Below are 23,360 nucleotides of genomic sequence, written 5' to 3'. Positions count from 1 at the left end.
CAATCAAACACTTCGAAGCATTTGTAGCGTCAAGTGGACCGCAGCATATGGGTAGTAATATAAAATGTAAGTTGGTAGCAATGCTGAATATAAACACATGTGGTGGCGTCTATATCAAAGCTTTAATTTAAAAGATTGTAACGATCTTATACACGTTTGTGTCATAATTTATAGCATATTTCTCATATTTTATTTTAAAGAGAACGAAGAATCGTTACAATTGTTGCAGCGTTGTTAATTCGCATTAAAAAGTGAATCGGCTTGTATAATAATGAAGCCCACGTAAGTATTGTAAACCTATTACTCTGTGTTCCAGCTCCTGAACATTCAAGAACATTAGAACTGCTATATCAATTAATAAACCAATAAATAACTGTTAAAGAAATTAAAACAAGAATTCAAAATAATACATTTTCGAATAACATTTTAAAATTAGTTTTTTTTTAGATCTAACTTTTATACAGATTTAATTAAAATATATAATTTTTTACTTAAAAATATGATTAAATTGATTTTATTTGTTCATTGATTAGTTTAATTTTTTGTTTCCTTAATTTGTTTCTTAATTAATGCAATGATACTATATACATAGGAAAATTCTAATGCCAAGAAAAAGGATTACTCCATTTTTTTAATAATAAGTAGCAATTATCTTTAATATCTTCTTAATAATAGCTTAAAATATCATCTTAATATACATATATATATGTATATACATACTTATCACAGATTTTAGAAAAATTTATTATCACGTACTTGAAAGAAGCATTAAGGAAAAATCAAGATAATAAGAAAAAATAATAAGAAAATCAAACTTATTTTAACCTAATATTCTTAATTGAAGTGTTACTAGGATTCAGAATATATTTCGAATAAATTTATTACTTATGATTTTACAACAGAATTGTTGATATATAAATTTATTGATTATTTAAAATAAGTAATATTTATTTAATTCAAGTATATGTTTTTCTATGTGTACACAGAAAAAGAAGTTTATATTAAATAAATTCTTACTTATTTCAAGTAAGTGATGAATATATCTTAAGATTTTCATAAAGCAAATATTCTTTGCAAAGATAATCATTACTTAAAAGAAGAAAACTAAAAAAAAAAAAGAGAAATAGCTTTTTTTTAGTATAAGAATAAATTTTTCTATGTGTAAGCTTGAATTTTAAGAGACCAAGAATAAATGTATTCTCAATCTAAATGTTCCAGACGTTTGAAAACGCCAGCTCGTAAGCCAATCAGTCGACCAAAGGGATCAAACATGATATCTAAAGATCCTGTGCAAGTTTATTGTCGTTTACGGCCCATGCAGTTTCCGATGAACGTATCGTGCATGAGAGTGACATCTAACACAACAGTAGTGATAACGCCTCCAGAGTCAGCAGTCAACTTTCGTGCAGCAACTAACAAAGAAATACAAACGACGTTCAGTCATGTGTTTACATCTGACGTAACGCAAAGGGAGATATTTAAAACGGTTGCTCTTCCTCTGATTGAGAATCTAATTCATGGAAGAAATGGACTTCTATTTACTTATGGTGTGACAGGTAGTGGAAAAACGTATACAATGACTGGGGAATTACAGGAGCCTGGTATCATGCCTCGATGCTTGGACGTTATTTTTAATACTATTACAAATTATCAAACAAAGAAATTTGTCTTTAAGCCAGATAAATTAAATGGTTTTGATGTACAAAGTGAAGCTGATGCTATGCTAGAGAGGCAGCACGAACTTCATGCAGGTTTACTACAGAAAACTGGAAAACATGGCAAATGGTAAGTTTTCCATCTAATTAGAATTTTTTCAGATATACTATATAGATGTTTTAAGATTGAATAGACACGATAATGTTTAGTGACACACACACACACACACACACACACACACACACGCGCGCGCGCGCGCGCGCAGAGAGAGAGAGAGAGATATTTCATGAACAAATATTTTGAACAGCCGTAAGATAGATAGTGATGGAGATAGTAATCCAACAGTAGCTCACGAACGTAATGAATCGCAAAGCGTGGCAGTTGAACCAGATAATGCATATGCTGTGTTTATCACATATATTGAAATATATAATAACAATGTGTATGACTTGTTAGATGAAGATTATGTCAAAACCAAGTAAGTGTATATACAAGATGATTTTTAATTATTCTAGAAGAGATGATTCCTCACATTAATTTAAGACAAAAAGGTTTTATACAAAACATACAAGGAAAGATTTCCAAACTCAAAAATTCAACAACTTGTGAAACTTTGGCATTACATAAAGGATCTTGATATTGATTTTCTACAATTTAAAATTTGTAAAAAAAGAGATTATGATGAGAATACTCTGATTTGAGTGAAGGATTGTTTTCATTTCTCTACACTCAATTGATCAAATTATAATAATTCAAAATCGCAGTTGCAAAATTTTAATTATTTAAAACTTTTAAACTAAAAATTTTTGTTTGAATAAATATGTCATTGTTGTAGCAAATTAGTGGTATATAAGAAATTATTTTGTTTGTTGCTTGGAGTAAAATCATATACTTTAGCATAGGAAATTATAATCTATGTTTATTTGATTTATAATACATTAATAAAAGAAAGCAGAACAAAATTTTGTAGAGAAAATTTAGTTCTTTTAATGAAAATTATTATTTACAAAACTTATCAAACTGTAATTGTTTAATAAAATAAGAAAATGGATAAATTTTGTAATAATTAATTTTGCTTATTGAACTTTACGGTGTACGCTAAAGCTTGTGTGCTATATACGTCTACAACCCAAATTAATTACATCGTCTATGTACTTTGATTTGATCCTAACACTTTCAAACGTTGAAAATCCCTTAAAATATTTTAGAATATTTAAGGACCACACCTTATATATGAAACATTTGCAATTTTGTTATTTTTAAAAAGTTCTAGTTATTTATTTATTTAACATAGATCACTGCAAAGTAAAATTGTTAGAGAAGATGGTAACAAGAATATGTATGTACACGATGTTACGGAAGTTGAAGTAAAAAGTGCAGAGGAAGCCTTTGAGCTGTTTCAACGTGGGCAACGAAAAAGACGTGTTGCGCATACAGCATTAAATGCAGAGTCTAGTAGATCTCATACTGTTTTTACTATCAGGCTAGTACAGGTAGTACATCTTTTTTTTAACCTCTTACTACTAACAAAATTATTTTCTGGTGTAATAGCTTATAATTGTTCTTCCACATATCAGGCACCTTTAGATTGTGAAGGCGAACATGTAATGCAAGATAAACGAGTTATATGTGTAAGTCAATTATCTCTAGTAGATTTAGCGGGTAGCGAACGAACAAATCGCACAAAAAATACTGGTCAACGTTTACGAGAAGCAGGTAATTTATTTGTTATATTTGTGAAATTTATGAAAGTTTAAAGAAAAAACGAGCAAGTAATTTTGTAGGGAACATTAATAACTCTTTAATGACTCTGCGATCATGTTTGGAAATTTTGAGAGAGAATCAGAATCAGGGTACAAATAAAATGGTTCCGTATCGAGATTCGAAGCTTACACATTTATTCAAAAACTATTTTGATGGGGAAGGACAAGTCAGGATGATAGTTTGCGTAAATCCGAGAGCGGATGATTATGATGAAACAATTGTACGTAATAAGATGTATAAAATATATATATATATATATATATATATATACATATATATATTTTAATTTAAAATAAATATATATATATATTAATGATAAATTAATGATATATTATATACACATATTATATATCATTGATTTCTTCAATATTATTTACGTAGCAAGTCATGAAATTTGCGGAAATGACTCAAGAAGTGCTTGTTGCAATGTCTAATCCTGTAAAATTGGAATTTGGTTTTACTCCTGGCAGAAGACAAGCAAATAAGGTAGTTACAACTGTAATTTGAATAATGACATTCAACAGAAAAAGCAGCTTTGTAACTGTGTAAGATTCTATAATACAATTAACTCTTTCCTTCTAGATCTAAATATGTAAACAATCGTATTAAAAAATCTTGCAAAACTGCTTTTTCTATTGAATGTAGTCAATGTTTTATAATTATAAATATGCGCGCAAGTGAAATTTTATTACTCTTTCAGGTATTTAAGGAAGCAAGAAGTAAATTAGTAAAAGAGGGCCGACCAGAAGCCGCTGATTTGAACATTGATCTAGGCCTAGTGTACAGGTATTGTAACTTGACTAACCTTGATACAATTTAAATTCTTTCTCGCCTATCAAACTGTTTTTTTTTCCATAAATAACCGCATGGTTAGTATTCAAAGTCTGATTTTGAGTTCGAGATTGTCATGAGCTTCTTTTAAGGCCAGTACTTAGGATTTATAGTTAAAGCACTTAGGATTTATAGTTAAATCCTAGGTATAAGATTATCTTGAATTTATCTTTAGATATTCTCTAGCCATTAAAATGATCTGTACAGTATTTAAAGATAAATTTAAGGCGATTTTAAATTCTTATGAATATCAGCTTAAAAGATTCTATTCAATCCATGAAATAATAACTCAAGATCTTAAATGTAAAATCAGATCGTACTGTTATAATTGAATTTTTAAAAAATACATTTTAGTTTGGGTGGACCATTTCCTCAATTGGAAACTGTTACTTCGAACAATGATCAACTAATACAATCTTTAATACGATTCTTAGAACGACGTATTAACAAGCGCAATATACTTCGCACGGATTTACAAAAGAAACGTGAGAGCTTCTGTTAGCATAACTTGATAATTAATCTAACATTAATAATAAGACATGTATTTTATTTATAGAAGAGGATGTTAGACAGATATTAACGAAAATAGAACAAGAAAATGAACATTTAAAATATGAAACAGCTTCGCTGGAAGCTGCGAATAAACAGCAAAAAATAACGATTTCAGCATTAGAAAAAGATATTTGCAAGAGAGAAAAGCGAATAGATGAGCTTATACATAAATTAAACAGTGCTAATGAAATGGTGCGAAATTTACAGCAAGAGGTAGGTTAATATTGATATGTAGGTATAGGTGTATGTTATGTGTTTGTTCGTATGCAACATGAAATTAAATAATAAATTGTGTTCGTATATAGGTGAGAGATCGAGATTTAGCATTAAATCAACGCTTAATAGATAAGCAAAGAGTGAAGCAGAGATATAATACAAAGATACAAGTCGAGACAGATAAAATGAATAGAGAGTTGGAAATAAAACTACGTCGACAGCGTGAACATCTTCAGGTAATTATTCAGATTTTATACTTAATATTTGTTTTTAACTGTAACGCATTTTAATAATAAAAAATTTAATATAATTATTTCGTATTATTTAGAATCAAATGAAGGAAAAAGAAGACAAGTTACGAATGGTAAAACAAATTTTAATTGACGACAATGACTTTAATCCTGTGATAGCAGGAACAAGTTCGAAGGAACGAGTTCCAGAATTGATAATGAGAGTAGCCAGTCCAGATAGAGATGCCAGAATATCACGAAAGGTCACCTGTGTTATGCAATTCGCCGATCTTTTAATTTTAAAAGAATGAATTTTTACACAAATGTAATTTTATATTAATATTATTTAATATAATTTATAATTTATAATAGATAAATATCTATTTGTTGTATCATAAAATTATTAATATATTATAAATTATATTAAATATTAATATAAAATTACAAATTTGTGTAAAAATTTATATGAAAATTAGGAAAGAGAATGATAAGAAAGATAATTTTCTTATATGTAGGATGGAATACCCGTTTCAAACCCGAGATATAGACGATCGCAAAGTGCCGACAGATGGGTCGATCATAGACCTGAGAATCTTGTACCAGTCGGGACTGTACTGCAACCAATGATGCGAAGACGACGAAGTATAACGCAGCTTACTTCCCCAAAAGAGATTACGGATGGCGCATCTAGATATTGTCTTATTGCGCAGGAACTCGATATGGATGGAGAACTTGAGACAAAATTATTTAAGGTTTTATAATTTATGTTCAAAAGATACCATTGATACAATATTATACTATTATACAAATTTTTCAATTTTCTTTTTTCTTTTTAACAGGGTGACATACTGCCAACGAGTGGTGGTGGAGCACAAGTGGTATTTAACGATATGGAATGTTTGAAACAGACATCGCCGAAAGCAAGGAAACGTACTGGATTTCAAGAAGAGAAAACTGATCAAGTAGATATTTCTACGATAACAGAAACGAAAAGACCACGAGTAATTGGCATCCCATAGATATTTCTACAATAACAAACAAAAAGACCACGAATAATATTATAAAGGAAAACTATGAATATGCAATGAATATTATTATACATTTATAAATATGTATACTACTATAGTCATTAATTAAACAAAGATCTCGGACAGATTTCTAATATCGCAGCACAAGGCTTTATAGTCATTCCATACGAATGCCAGATACAAATATTTACCTTGGATTTTGTAAAAACGCTAAAAATAATTGTGACACAAAAATTAAAGGTTTCAAATGTATCATACATATCATCACATGTCACTTTTTATAAGAGTTACTGTATCTTTAGTATATCTATACTCTTTAGATATCTATATTGATATTTATTACGTTATGTAAAGCGTAATCGCGCTTATCGAACTTAAATCGTTTTCTTGGAAATTCCTAATTTTTATCATAAGGAAGTAATTTCGCTTAATCATCAACCGTCAGATCAGGTTTAAATATTTTAAAACAAGATCCGCTTCTATAAATTCTTTTTGTATTCTCTTCTCTTCGTATTCTCTTTTCTCCCCCCTTTCTCTTCGCTCTTTCTCTGTCTCTGTAACGATTCAATTTTAATATAATTGAATTATATTTTCTATAAAATATTTTCTTACAACGTAATATGGAATTACATCTTATATATGTAACGTTATTTTATGTATGTACAAAAATTATAATAAATAATTATGAAATACGCAATTTACCTTCATATGATGAATTTTAATCGTAAAAAAGATTAATAGAATTAAACCCAGAACAGCTACTGCAGCAGCTAATATCATGTCATGTTTATGGAAACTTTTAGGTTTTTAATTTGTTTATAAATCTTTTGGATTTTTCATTGTTACCTATTGGTAAGTCTCAATGCTCAATCGATTAATACAAATTAATAGCCCAACATGAATATTTTGTGTTGGTTCAAGTATTTTATATTAGGTTCTTGAATATCATATTTAAAAAAGTAATGATTATTTTCTTTTAGCAATATTATCCTGAAAGTTATTAAAGACGTAGAAATAAATATATTTATACTTTGCGCTTAGTTTTATTAAACAAAAATACACATGTACCTTATATATACTAAGTTACTATTTGTTTTAGCATTCCTGCTGCAAAATATTTCAAAATTACTGTTTTGTGTCCTTCAACAATCGCATCAATAATTCAAATTTCAGTTTTATTCATATTAGTTTGATGGTACCAGATCTGTAAATGTCATATAAAATTTACACATTTCAGTGTACAAACAAACCTTGGTGTAAACAGACACATAAGTAAAAAAACCTCACTGAGAGAAATGATTCGCACTAGCAAGCAAAACTGATATGTGAATAATGAAATAATTAATATAGTATTAATTGATTACGAAATTTTGTCATCTTAATAAAATATTTTGATCAACAATTAAACTTTCTAATTAATTCAACAATAAATATTAAATTTTATTCAATATTTCAAAGTTTGACTAATATATATATATTTATAATAATGAACTTCATGCATACACAAGATGTGTCTCCATGTATACATATAAATACACCACACATATATACACATAAACACACACACAAATTTTCACTATATGTAAGTTTAAATAACCATCTTTTTATGTATAATAATCGTTTTCCTTAAAAAATTAATTGTCAATTGAAATCAACTTTTAAATATATAAATAGATTATACGATGTATTAATATACCATAAATGTCTAATTTGTAATATATATAGTCAGAAAGAATATCTGAGATTTCAAATTGCATTATTATGCTGGTACAAAAATATTCTTAGACATCTGATTCTTTGACATGACAGATTTTCAACGTTGATCGATAAGTAAACGGAGTTATACAGCATAATCTGTAATCTTTCTAAAAAAATCAATTGTTATGTATATTAACTTGTGTTTTGTTAATTCTAATTCTTTATACTATACTGTTGCATTACAGTAGCACAAAAAATAACGATAAAGAAAAAAAATTATATTAAATATTTGGAATACAATAACATAAATATAAAATGAATATACACAAGCGTGCGTGCGCGTGTGTGTGCGTATATACATATATAAGAGAATAGTAGAGAAGTAAAGATAATAAAAACACATACCTTTTTTTATATCAATCATTTATTTTCTCCATACAAATTATAAACATGTTTTTCAAATACTGTACATATACTGAGTTCTATTATATTTTTAAACTTCTAATTTAATGATATATCATTTATTTATTTATTTTTCATTTATTCGTTAAAACAACTACTTTGATCCTCATTTCGTTTCATTTATGATAATAATATACAGGTAGATCCTTTTGTTTTTTCTCCGATTAATATTTTTTAGTCATTTTTACAATCAAGCTCAATTCTTTGATATGGCAGTTCCAGGATATGAATAGAATTTTATAGAGATGTAAATTTCTGAAATTAGTTGAATTCTGGCCGATTGTATGTTGTAATTAATATTTTCATAGAGAAAAGATTGGATTTAAGACGAATATATGTTTTATAAAATAAAAGATATTCTGCTTTATAAATATATTTTAATTACTTATCTATGTGTATCTATGTGTATCTAATTGATTAGAAATACAAAGAGTAAATAAAATATATCGAATAATTCAGTAATTCTTTCAATTCTTAATTTTTATCAGTAAATATATAGTTTATAAACATATAACTATTTAATAAGTTAGTATAAGTTACTAACTTAAATAAATAAAAATTAAATTAATGAAGATTAGATCTATCTTTTTTGTATCAAAGTTCAATTTTATAAGAAAATAATAGATCTCTATGAAAATATTAAGACATTTTTTTGCATACTTTAATTTCGAATTATGGAACTGGATTCATAGCGAGCTGCAACCAAAACAGTTTTTGTTTTTTTTTACGAGAGTACTTATTACAAAAATGTAGCTGCGCTGGAACTTGAACAATTTCTCATGGTCTTCATGTAAATATATACAAAGATATTTAACAAATCTGAGTCAATCGATCGATCGTATTGTGTACAGTGCGAGTTGTCTCTTTTTTTTTCTTTTCCTTAATCTACTTCTGCATTTTGTATCTTTTTATCGGACCTCGATTTTCGATATCATCAATATAGAGTGAGAGAGTACTATTTTCTATCTTCACAGAAGACATAGATAAATATATATTTTTATAATCTTTCCTTATAAATGTAATTCGCTTACTTTAAAATCATTATGTGTAAATGTCAATAATATTAGTATCGGTGCTCCTTTTTCTTAATTTCATACTCGTTCCACCTGTTTTTAAATTTTCATATAAAATAAAAATCTACACGACCGAACTGAATTCCTGTGAGAATCTTTTAAAAATATTGCGTAATTTTAGAAACAATGCATTACTAATTCGATATGTAACCACGAGACATTGTTTTATTCATTATAGCCCTTATCCAGAATGCGCTTCTAAAGATGTAACACACTTTTTTTATCATTCTACTTTTATCGTTCATTAGACATAAAACATAGAATGGCAAAAAGTCATGCTAATGCACCTTTATAAGCACGTTCTGAACACGGATTTATAAATATAATTATAATTAGAATGTTATGTTATATTTATTGAAATTACTGCAGTTGTAAAGTTGAAAACTTTGATTTTGATAATTATTAACAAGCAAAGTATTGCAAAAAAACTCATTCATATATAACATGGCCGTGGTTACGGTTACAATTTGATATGCAAACGATTTTGCTAAATCACAATTAACATATTGACAAAAGATATATTTAATAAAAACGATATGATGCAATGATGAATATTACTATTGGCTAGTATCCATTTGAAAGAAATACTGTCGTTAATCAATTTTGAAAGTTGTACTTATAAATAAACAAACGAGGATTCTTACTATAGAGAATTACTCTCTTATGTATTTTCTTTCATATTTTTACTTCTATTATTTCCAAGAGATACTTTCAAATAGATACCGAGTTTATATGGGGGAAAAAAAAGAAAAACGGTAACAATGAAACGGTAAAACATATAAAAGCTGCCAGTTAAAAAACACATTCACATATCGATTAAACATAAATTCCTTTCTACTCCAGTCAACCCATATAGTAAATTCACTTCTCACCCCAAATAAAAAGCGACATATTTCTGACTAAAAGAGATCAAAATACATTGCCACTTGTTCCGTAAAAGTTAATTAAAGTAAGAATATAGTAAATAATATTATCTTATTAAAATATACACGACCTTTTCTTGCTTATGTTTATATTTACTGCTTGATAGGCAAGTCCTGTTCTGGAAACACAACAGATTGAATTAAAAAATAAGTAAAAACCATCTTGTGCATTTACATATAATTTTATATATATAAAGTATTTTATATAATTTATATAAAATATTATATATATAATATATATAATTTTGTGTAAATGTTTAAATATAGTTTTTACTATATATTTGAGATGCAATTAAATAAAATAAACTGCAAGATATGGTCCTCTACTTGTTTAAACAATTGCCACTAAGTTCATGAAAAATCTCTGTATGTAAGTTCTCTATGGTCCATGTATGCGTAACATGTAAATTATATTATTAAGTACGAAATATTTCTTTTTTTTTGCAACAAGTTATTGTATCTTCTTATATCAATGCTTTAAAAAATATTTTTAACTTACAGAGATTTAAAGAGTGATGAAATCAAACAATCGAACGATGTATTGTAATTTGAATATCGACGTTTCAAGCCACTATGAAATTGTCGTATGTCTTATTACATTCTTCAAGATCGATTTCAATGCACTCCTGATAAAAAAATGCCAAGAACGAGTTTTAGAGTAATCGAAGTCCTTATCACATAGTTACAACTTATATGATGGTGGCCTTCCATCTATAATCGATGTATATCGATGTATATCGATCTGGTATATCGCTTTGTAAGAGTGTAGAAAGATAAAAACAAACAAAATACGCTAAGTAAGAAAAATCATCATCAGTAAGGAATTATAGAAAATGATCTTAAAATACAAAATAAGGTGATTATAAGAAATACAAACACATCCCTTTAACCTAAGTGTCGCTGCCTAATCAGACTGGGTTTGCACATTAGCCACAAATGCGTTTTAAAATATGATATTTTAGAAACGTAAAAAATAATAGAAAGTTAATAATTGCAGCAACATAGATTTTCACTCAGAGAGAATTTTGCATGATGCGAAAAGCAGTTCTGTGACAAAGCTTAAAGAAACGCAGTATACGGATATTTCTTTTTTTTTATGCTCCCCTGACTCAATTCTGATAATTAAAAACAATATATTTAATTATATTTCATATTACATAAAAAAATCATAATGGCATATCTCTCGGTCAAACTTCCATTTCTTTTAAAACTTAGATAACTTTATACACGATCATTTATAACAATGTAAATCGTAATCATTGCATTAATATTTAACATATATATTCTTATACGTAATATATGTATATCTGTGGATGTTTTTGTCTCGAGTCTCTATAATATATTGTCTAATTTAATAATAAAACTATAATACTAAATCAAATGTTGGAGTACCATGCCTTTCCGAGATCAGAGTCTGTTTCTTTGTTTTCTTTTTTTTTGTTTTTGTAGCATGCTTATATCTCTTTATGTAGTTTTATACCAAAATTTATTGTCAATTTTAAATTAATTTATTACAATATATTCTCTTTATTAAAATCGATCCTTTTTATTAAGATTAATCGACGAGTTCACTGAAACGCCGAATAAATGGAACGATGATTAAGATCATAAAATATATATGACAAATACTTTAATCTCTATTTCACTATATAATTTATAACTGTATGATATCTAAGACATTGTCCAGTAAAAAGATTCTTTTATACCATGTCAAATATTTTACATATATTATATATATTGATCCAATATAAGTTACTAAAAGTATAAACTTTGAATCAAACTCAAGCTCGGGCTGGCCAGTACTTTATCATATATGTGTACATATATTTGTTGAGTCCTTGTTAAGGAGTTTCACGGAAAACGTTCGCAAAACACATTCCATTAATTTTATTTTACGTTACGACACACTCAAATTTGAGGATAAAAATTAGACTTTTTAGGATATTTATAATATTTATTATACAATACTTAGAATTTTCTCATCTTTAATTTAATTCCTTAGCATGCACAGCCGGTTCATAATCCGTTAAAATATCCGGGATTTATTTCTTTTATTCTCTGATATTTCTCTACAACTAATTTGAAATGGAAAAACGTATTTTTTATAAAATTTAAATTTATAAGATTAGCATTACACAAGAAAAGATTTGCCTACAAAATCTCAATGCAAAAGAAAAAAAAACGTATGCAATGCACCATTTTAATTCATTCAGATTTTATATATATAGAGGATGTTTTATAACATCTATTATTTACCCAATATTTACACCTGTTTATAGAATAATTTTCGCAATATTATCGACCGAATATTTTCCATCGAAACTCACCTATGGACGCGAAAATATTTCTGTATAAGTGTAAGCATTTTTACACCCACATATTCACGCAACATATCGCGCAATCAAATTTCTCTATTCTAAATTTTCTTCTATTCTAAATCAACTGATTTCCCTAAACTAAATTTCTTTTTTTACCCTGCTGCTTGTTGTTTTCTATATATCTTATTCATTTTTCTCTATATTTTATCCATATTCATTACATAATGTTCAAGATAATAATAATAGTGAGAAATGAACAAAAGATAGAGTGAAACAACATTTCCAATCTGCTCCTATTTTTTAAAATGAAAATGGGAACTGACGAAAAAATTAGAAGAAATGCTCAATCCCTTTAGAATAGAGAAACTCGGCTGCGTGTATATTATTATATTTTCATAATGTGTGTGTATACGTGTATGGATGATTTTTATGTGATGGTAGGCACTGATGGGGGTGGATGGCTGCATGGCGAGCAGGTTCAAGCAGGCTAGTCTTGGACCAATCTGTATATGTGATGCTGAGCACCGTGTTCAGATGTCGATACTTCGAACACATATGCCGTACATAATAATGTTTCCTGCGTATCCCTGTTCGTGACAACCTGTAAAAAAAGATAGAAATGAAAAATATATTTCTTCATAATATTTAGAATATTAATTATTTATAAGTAATTTTTATAAGAAAATACAATAGTATCAATGTTCCAATAAAAAATTGTAATGTAATTGTAAAATGAAACAGATGAGTTTAAAATTAATAAATACGCTCAAAATATAATTTAAAAATAAATAAATAAACTTTAAGCCGGCTTGGCATTTCAAACAACTTTAAATATTTATTAAAAAATTAACATAAAGAATTAGATACAAAATAACAATATAACATATATAACAACAACAATAATAATAATAATATCGTTAACATACCTGGAGAATGGTAAAATTTTCGAGAACGCTGTTCATCATGTACTTCTCTGGCAGGTGCTTCAGTTTGTGGATGAAATTAATCATATATTCGCACATAGGTGAACGGCTAATACGATAAACAAACCTGCCATTCTCAAACCTGGCATATTCCGTTTCCACCTTCTCCACTACCTGTTTTCCAAAGGAGCATACTTTCGTTGAACACGTTATTGTCATGTTCTCGTTGCTCTCATACCTGTTACAACGTAAAATACAGTATAAATATTGTGTCAAACTAAAATGGAGTAACAAAGAAGATATGTTACTTACTGGCTTGTGACACCATAGAATACTCCACTTTCGTCTTGGATGTTGCTATTGAGATCAGCCCAAAATTTAACGAGGAAGAAAGCTGCTTGCGGTCCCTTATCGTAAAGTTCTTTGAGACCGCCCTTTTTTTCCGGGAATTTGTCGTATATTTGTTTAACGTCGACCGCTTCCAATAACGGATCGGCGTATGTCGCGGAACCTCCTATATGGACGAACAGGTGTTTGTGATACTGAAAAAATAAAAAAGAAATTTACGTGAACGAACATTCATATTTCACAAATCAAACAATAAAAAATGATTCAACTGCATCATTTTCAATTGTTCAAAAAATACATCTTTAGCAGATAACCAATAACTTTTTGATTTCTTGCTGTTTACGAATCAACCTTATCGTTTGTAACTGATTATTCAAATATCATGCGCACAATATTCAAAAATTATCTTGCCACGTTAAGATTTTTTACATATATCAATACAATAATAATTAACAATTCTGATTACATCAATGCGATCAATTTTAATTTTTTTAAATAATATAATATTTTAAATTTACTAATTAAAATTACAATTTTTTCTAAAATTGTTAAATAAAATAAAATTGCCACTATTTCTAAAAGCATAGTTGAATAAAAAATGACTTTTCGAACATTAGAATGAGACTAGTTATTTCTTATAGTTTTTTTTGAAAGTTTTATTGTAATAAAAATTAAGTGTTATTAGGACTTTTAGCTCTCAAAAAAATTTTTTGTGTCGATTACGGTTAATAAGATATTCATGATTAAATGTGAAAAATTTTTATATAATTTTTTGCTACAATTTAAGCGTGATTTAATTTTTACCGGTTATATTAATTCGTCATTTCAAATTTGTTAATTTTAATTCATATTCAGTGTCATAAAAAATTTCTATGCATAATTTTTTAGCAAAAAAGGATATTTACTGTTATATTGAATCCATCGTGAATGTGTCTATTTTTATTCAACAAGCTAAAAAATTCTTAAGTTTAAATAGACATAATTGAAAGTAATTTAATAAAACGTCAATAATAATCTAATTCACAGTATTTTTTCATTGTAGACCCTATAGTTAAATATCTTACCAAAAAAACACCAATGGAGAGTAAAATATAGTATAATATCAATACTATAATTTCACACTCAACAATACAAATGTAATGTAACACATTTTTATATAATTTTTTAACGGTTATATAACGGTTATATTGAGTATAAAATTATAATATTAATGTCATGTAACTGTTTGCTAGTGTTTATTGAGTATTAATTACAGCCGAACAAAAATTCCGTTTGAGTCTAAAAGTTCTAACAACATACTTAATTTTAATCGTAATAAAACTTCTCGAGTATGTTTACATATCGTAATTATAACATGATAAAGTACGTGAAAATAGTTCTCTTTTGCAAATTTCAATTGCAAATGTCTTAAAATTGTGATGTAGTGGAACAAATTGGAAACTAAAATTGTATTCAGCATCCAAAAAATTATCAAAAATGACTAGTTTCATTGATTTCTTTTAAATTGTGTAATTTAAAAAATATCTTTATAAGTTACATTATCTGTACTTAAGATATATGTACTTAATCGTTTTTGAGAATTTCTTACAGTTTCTTAATGCATTTTTTCATCATACGTCAATAAAATGTAAATATTTTAAATTTGAAGAAAATTTCTCAAAGATGCCGTTTAAGTAGCGTTTTTATATAAAAATTAGCTTGGATTATCTCAAAATTTTCACAATTAAATTATACTACTTACAACCTCCTGCTCTCTTTGCTGTTCCATGTAGGCCGAAAACTCAACAAGCCTAAGCTTGTGGGTCGCGATGGCGCGTCCTTCCCATGGTGGTGCAGGCTGCGCTTGGACCAAATCACCACTCGAGACCGCTGTCGCTGGTTTCCCGGTGTAGGCAGGTTGAGGGAAGGGTTTAACATCCTGGGACGTTCCTGGTTGCAGGCCTGGCTGCCAAAATTGCTGGAAATATATCGCGCGTTTAAACCTAAAGGTGATACCTCTGACGAAGGTAGATGATTAATAATTAAGCGATTTCTACGCGCTTTATGATTATTAATAATGATTGATTCATTGCTATTTAATGGATACTTAATAACTGACGCTATAGTTACCAAACAGTCAGTTTGAATTACAATACGATTGTTTTGTACCATAATTGCATTACTAATATTAATATTTGACGTTGTATAAAATTATCTAAATAAAGAAATAATTATCTTATCTTTATTTAGATTCTTAGAATATATATAATCTCCATCTTTATCTTAAATAACAAAAGTATCTATTTCTGCAATTCTCAAAATTAATATAAACAACAAGTAAGAAATACTGTTTTTAACTTCAATCTCCAAATTATCATTTATTTAAACCAGATGCTTTTGAAGTCACACAATTTGCACAAAATTAGTAACACAATATAGAAATTATTCTAAAATTATAAGCAATTTGAAAACGTTTACAAAATATTTTGTAAGTTATTATAATGTGAGTTATATATTGTCTCTATATTTTTTAACTATGACTTTTATTTATGTATTAATTCAAATAAAAAAAAAGAAAATTTTCTGTCAAATTGAACTACATAAAGATTTTTTATTTACAAAAAACAAGATTTTTTTAAATTTATAAATAAAAACATGAATATATTGTTTTTAAATTCTAAATTATTTTGTTCAATAGGTATTTTAAAGCTATATACAATATATTTTATTTATCTAGATATATTTGTATATAAAATTAAAACATCTTTATCTTTTCTAAGATACATTTACATAATTTGACTTTATTGTTGATAATTTTAAGTTATACGATAAACGCAATACTGATTAATTATTAAATAAAAAAAATAATTAAAAATTGGTAATTATGCAAAGAAATTAATAAATTCGTTTCTCTTGAAATATAGAAAAAATAAATTAGTTTCTTCAAAATCTTTTCAAAAATTAGTTGCATTATGTAAATTGTATCCTGTAATTATTTCAGCAAAATAAAAAATAAATAAAAGAATTTAAAAAAATCTGTGTCAAAGCCATCGAGCCGTCGGGCGAGGGACGAGCAATAAGAAACGAAATGAATGAACACAAGTAAAAGAGAACAACAACAGCAACAATAACAACAAAATGCTGATGATCGTATTATTATGTAAAGAGAAAGAAAGAGAGACAGTTTGGTAAGCCACAACGACGCTTTTCATTCTGCAGATACGTCCAATGTAATGCGTAATCTGTATGTATACATGTCGTACGTCGGTATGTAATGCCCGGTAGATGATACGTATGAACAAGATTAGAGCGACGGACAAATTCAACAATACACAACAAGGGCCCCCAGGGGCAGCGCAGCAGCAGAGAGCCAAGGGATATGTCATTTTTGCGAGGGATGGTTAGTTTTCGACGCAAAAGCTGTCGCGCCGCGAAGAACAAGAAAATACGTGATTGATCATATCGAAACAGCTTTCTTATTTCGGTATTTTTCTCGTTCACATTCTTGTCTTACAAACAGATGCGAAAAAGTGCGCAAAAAAGAACAGAACATAACAGCGAAAAAGCGAGAAGCCTAATTAAAGAAACAAAGAGAACTCTAATCAGTTAATATTATTTCTTTTTACGGCAAGACGGAGGATGGAAGCAACACAATTAAGTTGACCCGAAGATACAAAAGACAATTTTATACGATTAACTGTCGTTCGCAAATATATCGTTTTATTTTAAATATCAAACACACAAATCATTATCAAAAATTTTAACAAAGTCCCCAAAAATTTAAATTATATTACAGTTATTACATTGTATGCAGAAATTAATACTGAATACCTTTTTTCAAGATCAATAGCTTATTAATTGCGAACGTACGTTGTTTCTATATCCTCCCTTCCTAACATTGTTAAGTTAGGTTAATCTCGTTGCTATCTCTCTGGTGTGACATTTTAATTACATGGTATTATCTCAAACTTTCATGAGACACAAAAAAATATACAGTCGACAACTATACAGCACTGATTGCCTCCGGCAGCCGGATTATTAGCGGTTATCGAGCGAAGCGGTTAGGAACAATCACGAATTTTAAAAGAAGAGGCCAAATGTTGATAACGTTGATAATAAAACTAAAATTCATATTTTCTAAGACGACGAGACATTTTATGTCTTTTCTACAAAATTTTCAGTTTATTGATAATTTGAATGATATATAAATCGGAAATGCCATTACTTTAAATTATATCAAGTAATAATCATAATTATTATTACAATTTTATTTTTCTTTTATCTTTAAATGTTATCAAGTAATAATTATAACTAATATTACAATTTTGTTTTTCTTTTATATTTAAATAACTCACATTTCTCGTTTGCATAAATTTTTTATCGATAAACTCGATTTCATATTTTTATTTTAAAAAGTTCATAGTTTCTGAAAATAAAATATTCCCCAATCGTCGTCAAAAATTTCCCTGAAAAGTTTTATCAAAAATTTGCATATAAAATCAATTTTTGATAACAATAACGGGCTCAGTTCGTTTTTAGCGCTTCACGTAAAAATTGATCGAAGAAAATTTACGATTAAAGATTTTATGCAACGTTTATAAAAGCGAGAAAGATTGAGGCCGCTTGTTTTAACTTAAAAGCGATTCGTCATGCGAAACCACCAGTGCAGCGATTAAACTTAATTAAATTCGCATTTTATAGAGTCTCGTCGTCTCACCCTAAAGCTCGTGGCTCTTTTGAAGAGAAAGGTCGATAAAAAAATGTCTCAAGGGGTTCTCCGAGATCAGGACTTACCGCTCCGGGATAGGAGACAGGGGTGGAAGCATGAAGGGCAAGGGGCCCCACGAGGGCGGGGGGCATCTTGTTGTGTATCGCGCTTCCAGCTGATACTATTTGGGCGCTTGACATGCTCGACATTGTCTGGAGTGCCTTCTCCTTGGCGGCATGATCCTGACAAATTTCCAGACCGATTACCACGCAATGCCGGACGACATACATAGCATTATATTATCGACATTTAATCCTCTTTCTCAATTCTAGACACTATGACGAGAAATCATCAAGAGTACACTAAAAACAAGTTTAGTAATAGTTACCAAACGTTGAATGAAGTAATGCCAATTAAATATTCGAGGGGTTAATATAACCAAAAATAATTTAACTTTTTTAAATATTTTCCAATTGTATGTATTAGCAAACAATCGATTATATTATGTTTGGTTATATTTATTAAATATTTAGAAAAGTAAATTTATTTTTGATTGTATTAATCTTAGAGTGTAGATGGAAAAAAGTGCGAGATTTTTAAAAGTTAAAAAAACCTTATTTTTGTGAGTAAATTTTCACAATCTAGTAGAATTAAAAGAATTTAAAAAAATATATAAGTAGCACTGTAGGATTAATTAAATATTCAATTGGCGTTATTTCACTCAATATTTGATAACTATTGCTAAAGTTCTTTTATCTTTGTAGCAGACTTCAGAGTGACACAAGTGTGCGTTTACGTTTTTCAGAAGACTTGTTAGATGTCATAAAATACAAATCCTTTAATTAATAAATTTCTCTACTGAAAATATTTTAATAAAAATTAAATTTCTTAGTAACATTCATATTTTTGTATGCCTTTGTATTAAATTATAAATACATAAGTGTTATAATTTTAAGAAAGCAAAACTAATTTTAAATTAAATTAACAACAAAGAGGTTTTTAAATTAAATTTTATAAACAATACTTATACGTTTCTGGCATGGAAAAGAGAAAACGTGTTGTAATGTCAAGATGGCGGAACCTGTAGGAACTTGAAAGAGTATACGCTGTTGGACTGATAAATTGAGTAAGAATAAATCGACTTTAAATTGCTAATAATAATAATAATAATAATAATAATAATAATAATAATAATAATAACAATTCAAGTGTTTTCATATATAAAGTATTGCACAATTAATACACATGCATATTGCACGTTTCTTATAAAAATATAAAATACTAAACAATATAAAACATGTATTTATAATTGAGACATGATGGTAAAAATGTTTAATGTGGAAATTCATACACACATCGCACGCACATATACATAGAGATCGACCTTTCAGTATTCCTGATAAATACCCGTTTTTTGTTTTTAATTATTCGCCTCGTGGAAGGACAAACGCAATGTGGCTCGAAAAATCGGAAAATTCGAGACATCCGGGACTCGCGATATCAATCAACAGTCGGCGGATAAATTCGTAACATTCTCAATGATGCGAATCAATTTACCGCTCCCGGACGCGTGATTACCGGCGTCCCTTTTTTCTCCCTGTCCCATCTCCACCCCCTCCCTTCTCCGATATTTTTTTCCTCTCATTCCCTCGTCCATCGCGCGTCACACCGTACGCGATGAAATCGATCGCGATCACGATCGCGCAGTGCAGTTGATTGCAGAAACAACGGCAGCGGCGGCAGCGAGTCCGGTTTGCAACAGAAATTCGCGGGAATTCGGCGCGCTTTTATCGGAAAGCCGTCGTTTTAATCAGCGCCCAACCGAAAATCGCTGACGAGGCGAACGAGAGGTGGTTCGTTGCCGTGACGTTCGGAAAATTGCCATGCCCACCATCGCCACTACCATCATCCGGTCCCGCACCGATTCACCCCCGCGCCCATTCATCTTGCGCGCGCTCTCTCTCTCTCTCCCTTTCTCACCCCGTCCCCACGAGAGCACGGGGATTTTCAATTTCGTTCATAAATCCGTAATGGAGGAGTCACTACGAGTGCCGGTCGACCGGAATGAAGCGCCGCCCGCGTAACGATGCGAGCAATAAAGAATTTAGCCGACGGTGCGACCGAAAATCACGGGTTACATTTTGCTCTCGACGTTGTTTACGCCCCTCGCGTGTTCGCCTCGAAATACACGGGGGCGAGTATTTCAGTGCAGCCGCGCCTCCGCCTTCCTATTATCTACGAATTTTTCGATCAATTTGCAGGCGAATGTTATTTAATGAAATTGTCGATATGTACATATGTGTGTATATATATATATATATATATCGATAGTGTTTTTCTAACTTGGAAATGAAGAGCTCAAGCCCGGATTGCATGTGGGAAACTGCAAATGGATAATAAAACTATAATATAAATAGATAATAAAAAAACCCTCAGTTTAGATTTACGTAAATTATACTTTTAAAATCTTACTTTAAAACTTGCGACGTTTATAAAAGTTTCTCAACATACTATCGTATCTTTAACTGAAAAATTATTATGGCTTTCACTGAATATTTATTTATTTACGGTTTTTAATTTAAATAAATAAATATTCAATAAATTAAAAGCATTTAAAAAAATTATAACAAAAACTTACATTTAATATTTGAAAACGTAAATGCACTTAATCATAATAGATTCTTTTTATCCTTTTTTTATTACGCAAGTTGTTGGCATTTGATAGTTCAAGTAAGTTTTTAGAATAAAAATCAGATAGAAAAATTAATGAGACAGAAAAAAGGCGATACACTCGTTAAATAAGCAATCGTAATAATAGTCAAATAATTGTAAATATAATATTTTAGTAACGATTAACTTTTTCTGCAACTTATTATCTTTTAACATGCTTAGTAATAAAAAAACTAATTACGTATAAAGAGTAATTAAATGGATAAATTTGGTAAAGTTCTTTTTATACTTTGCGGATTATGGGATAATGATAACGCGTAAATTAAAATCATTAAAATCATTAAAATAAATGTCATTAAAATTCTCTGTACTTTCGTTGATAATTCGCTTATTAAAATGAAACGACCTCTCAATTTTCGCGAGGCAAGGTCAGAAGAGATTCGGGAAATGTGGCCAAGTTATAATGCATATTCATTATGCAATTTTCGAATTCTGTATCATAACTTTCATATTATATATATTTCCTATTTTTTTATTTTTGTCAAACTCGTAGCAATCACGGATGTATATTTAATTGTCCTAAATTTGGTTAAAAACAGTACAGAGTGACAAAATTCGTTGCAGCATTACTAAATGTTCTTCTAATTGAAGATTACTTATTTTCTAGCTTTTAATTTTTATTTGAAATTCTTTGCAATGCAATCGGTGTAACGTCAGAACGAATTGGTAGATTAACCACCAAGTAAAGTCAATTTACAAAACAACCGTGCACGAATTTCGCCGAGTAAAATGTAATTTTTTATGAATGTTGGATGACATCGATTACCCGCGAAAAGTCCATTTCGCTGTGCGGGCCGTTGTTCACGTTTGTGCGGGGCGCGCGCTGAATTTGCAGCGGAAAATCAATTCGGTTAATTGAGAGGGTGCAGTCCGTGTCGTTTTTTTTAATTTCCACCCTCCATCCCACACGTCGCCTCCCCTCTTTCTCTCTCTTCTCCTCTCTCTCTCTCTCTCTCTCTCTCTCTCTCTCTCTCTCTCTCTCTCTCTCTCTCTCTCTCTCTCGCCCTTCATCTCTCGAATACACGCCAGGAATGCAGAGGATTGGGCGGGTAACGGGGTTGGACATGTTTATCGACATTCTGAAACGCTGCTCGCCCGTTTTTGGGCACCCTCCCCGCAACCCCCTCCTCCCGCTACAACCCCCGCCCCCGTTATCGGGAGTACGTTTACACCGCAACAATTAATTACGCCGTAATGCTTGGTGCAATTATTTCCAAAATAGATAAAACGGCGGACGATCTCGATAGACCGTGATAGTTGGTGTAGTAATATCGTTTGATATGCGAGCATGTAAAATGTGCACAAAAGCTAAATCGAGTCTACGTGAAACGTAATACTCGTCGTAAAAGAAAATGACAAATAAAATTAAAATTTAAAAAATGCAAAATTATGTAAATAAAAAATTTATTGTTTTTATCATAAGATTAATGGTAAAATAAAAGAAAAAATTCGAGTTAACGTTAACTATTTTTTATTCATACTATAATCTAGTGAGAATGCGAAAATAATTATGGCAAATCGTTCTAAAATTTGATCAAAATTAAGAAAAAATTATGTTCTATTTTATTTTTAATTTATAACAAATATACAATTAAAATAAAACATCCTATATAATTCATAGTTTCTATACAGAAAGAATTTTTTTGTAAAATTTACTCTGAAAATAATGGTAATCAAAGGACAACATTCTATTTCAAAAAATTTTATGTAATTTTTTTCTAATTTATTATAATATTACATCTACTACGTTCTATATTTGACACAGTTAAATATATATTTTAATTATTTGTAATTATACAGTTAAATTTTAATGATTTTAAAATGTTGAATAATTTATTATTTTTTTATGGTTTTAAATACAATAAGTACCATATAACGATAAATACTGCACATATATACACAACATTAAAAATATATATAT

At 29.0% G+C, this 23,360-nt stretch overlaps 2 protein-coding genes across 7 annotated transcripts in view; one reads left to right on the top strand and one right to left on the bottom strand.

The window, feature by feature from the left end:
- The first annotated feature begins 27 nt into the window (after positions 1-27).
- On the top strand, positions 28-6,974 carry LOC105835839 (kinesin-like protein KIF23). The gene is made up of 14 exons (XM_012679431.3): positions 28-282; positions 1,219-1,785; positions 1,964-2,134; positions 2,951-3,149; positions 3,234-3,372; positions 3,441-3,640; positions 3,802-3,906; positions 4,121-4,206; positions 4,606-4,736; positions 4,808-5,016; positions 5,109-5,255; positions 5,348-5,512; positions 5,765-6,001; positions 6,089-6,974. The coding sequence occupies exons 1-14, from the start codon at positions 272-274 to the stop codon at positions 6,266-6,268; spliced, it is 2,547 nt and encodes an 848-aa protein (XP_012534885.1). The 5' UTR covers positions 28-271; the 3' UTR covers positions 6,269-6,974.
- A 1,407-nt stretch (positions 6,975-8,381) lies between these two features.
- Positions 8,382-23,360, bottom strand: part of LOC105835835 (transcriptional enhancer factor TEF-1) — a 172,107-nt gene continuing 157,128 nt past the window's right edge. For 4 of the 6 annotated variants that reach the window (XM_012679422.2, XM_036283232.1, XM_012679423.3 and 1 more), the window contains 5 exons: positions 18,796-18,951; positions 15,764-15,979; positions 13,987-14,216; positions 13,678-13,912; positions 13,212-13,352 (listed from right to left, as the gene is read on the bottom strand). In XM_012679422.2, coding sequence (XP_012534876.1) covers positions 13,239-13,352; positions 13,678-13,912; positions 13,987-14,216; positions 15,764-15,979; positions 18,796-18,951 — 951 coding nt within the window. In that variant the 3' untranslated portion in view covers positions 13,212-13,238. Of the gene's footprint in view, positions 13,353-13,677; positions 13,913-13,986; positions 14,217-15,763; positions 15,980-18,795; positions 18,952-23,360 lie in introns of all 6 variants that reach the window. The other 2 variants (XM_036283231.1, XM_036283233.1) reach the window with 2 other exon arrangements.

Source organism: Monomorium pharaonis, chromosome 2, assembly GCF_013373865.1.
Source record: "Monomorium pharaonis isolate MP-MQ-018 chromosome 2, ASM1337386v2, whole genome shotgun sequence".
Lineage (NCBI taxonomy): Eukaryota > Metazoa > Arthropoda > Insecta > Hymenoptera > Formicidae > Monomorium > Monomorium pharaonis.
The sequence above is the reverse complement of the archived record's forward strand: the minus strand, read 5'-3'. Positions and strand labels throughout refer to the sequence as shown.

Coding starts and splice junctions, on each gene's coding strand:
- LOC105835839 (XM_012679431.3), top strand. Junction 3,150..3,233: donor TTACTATCAGGCTAGTACAG/GTAGTACATCTT, acceptor TCCACATATCAG/GCACCTTTAGATTGTGAAGG. Junction 4,207..4,605: donor GATCTAGGCCTAGTGTACAG/GTATTGTAACTT, acceptor AATACATTTTAG/TTTGGGTGGACCATTTCCTC.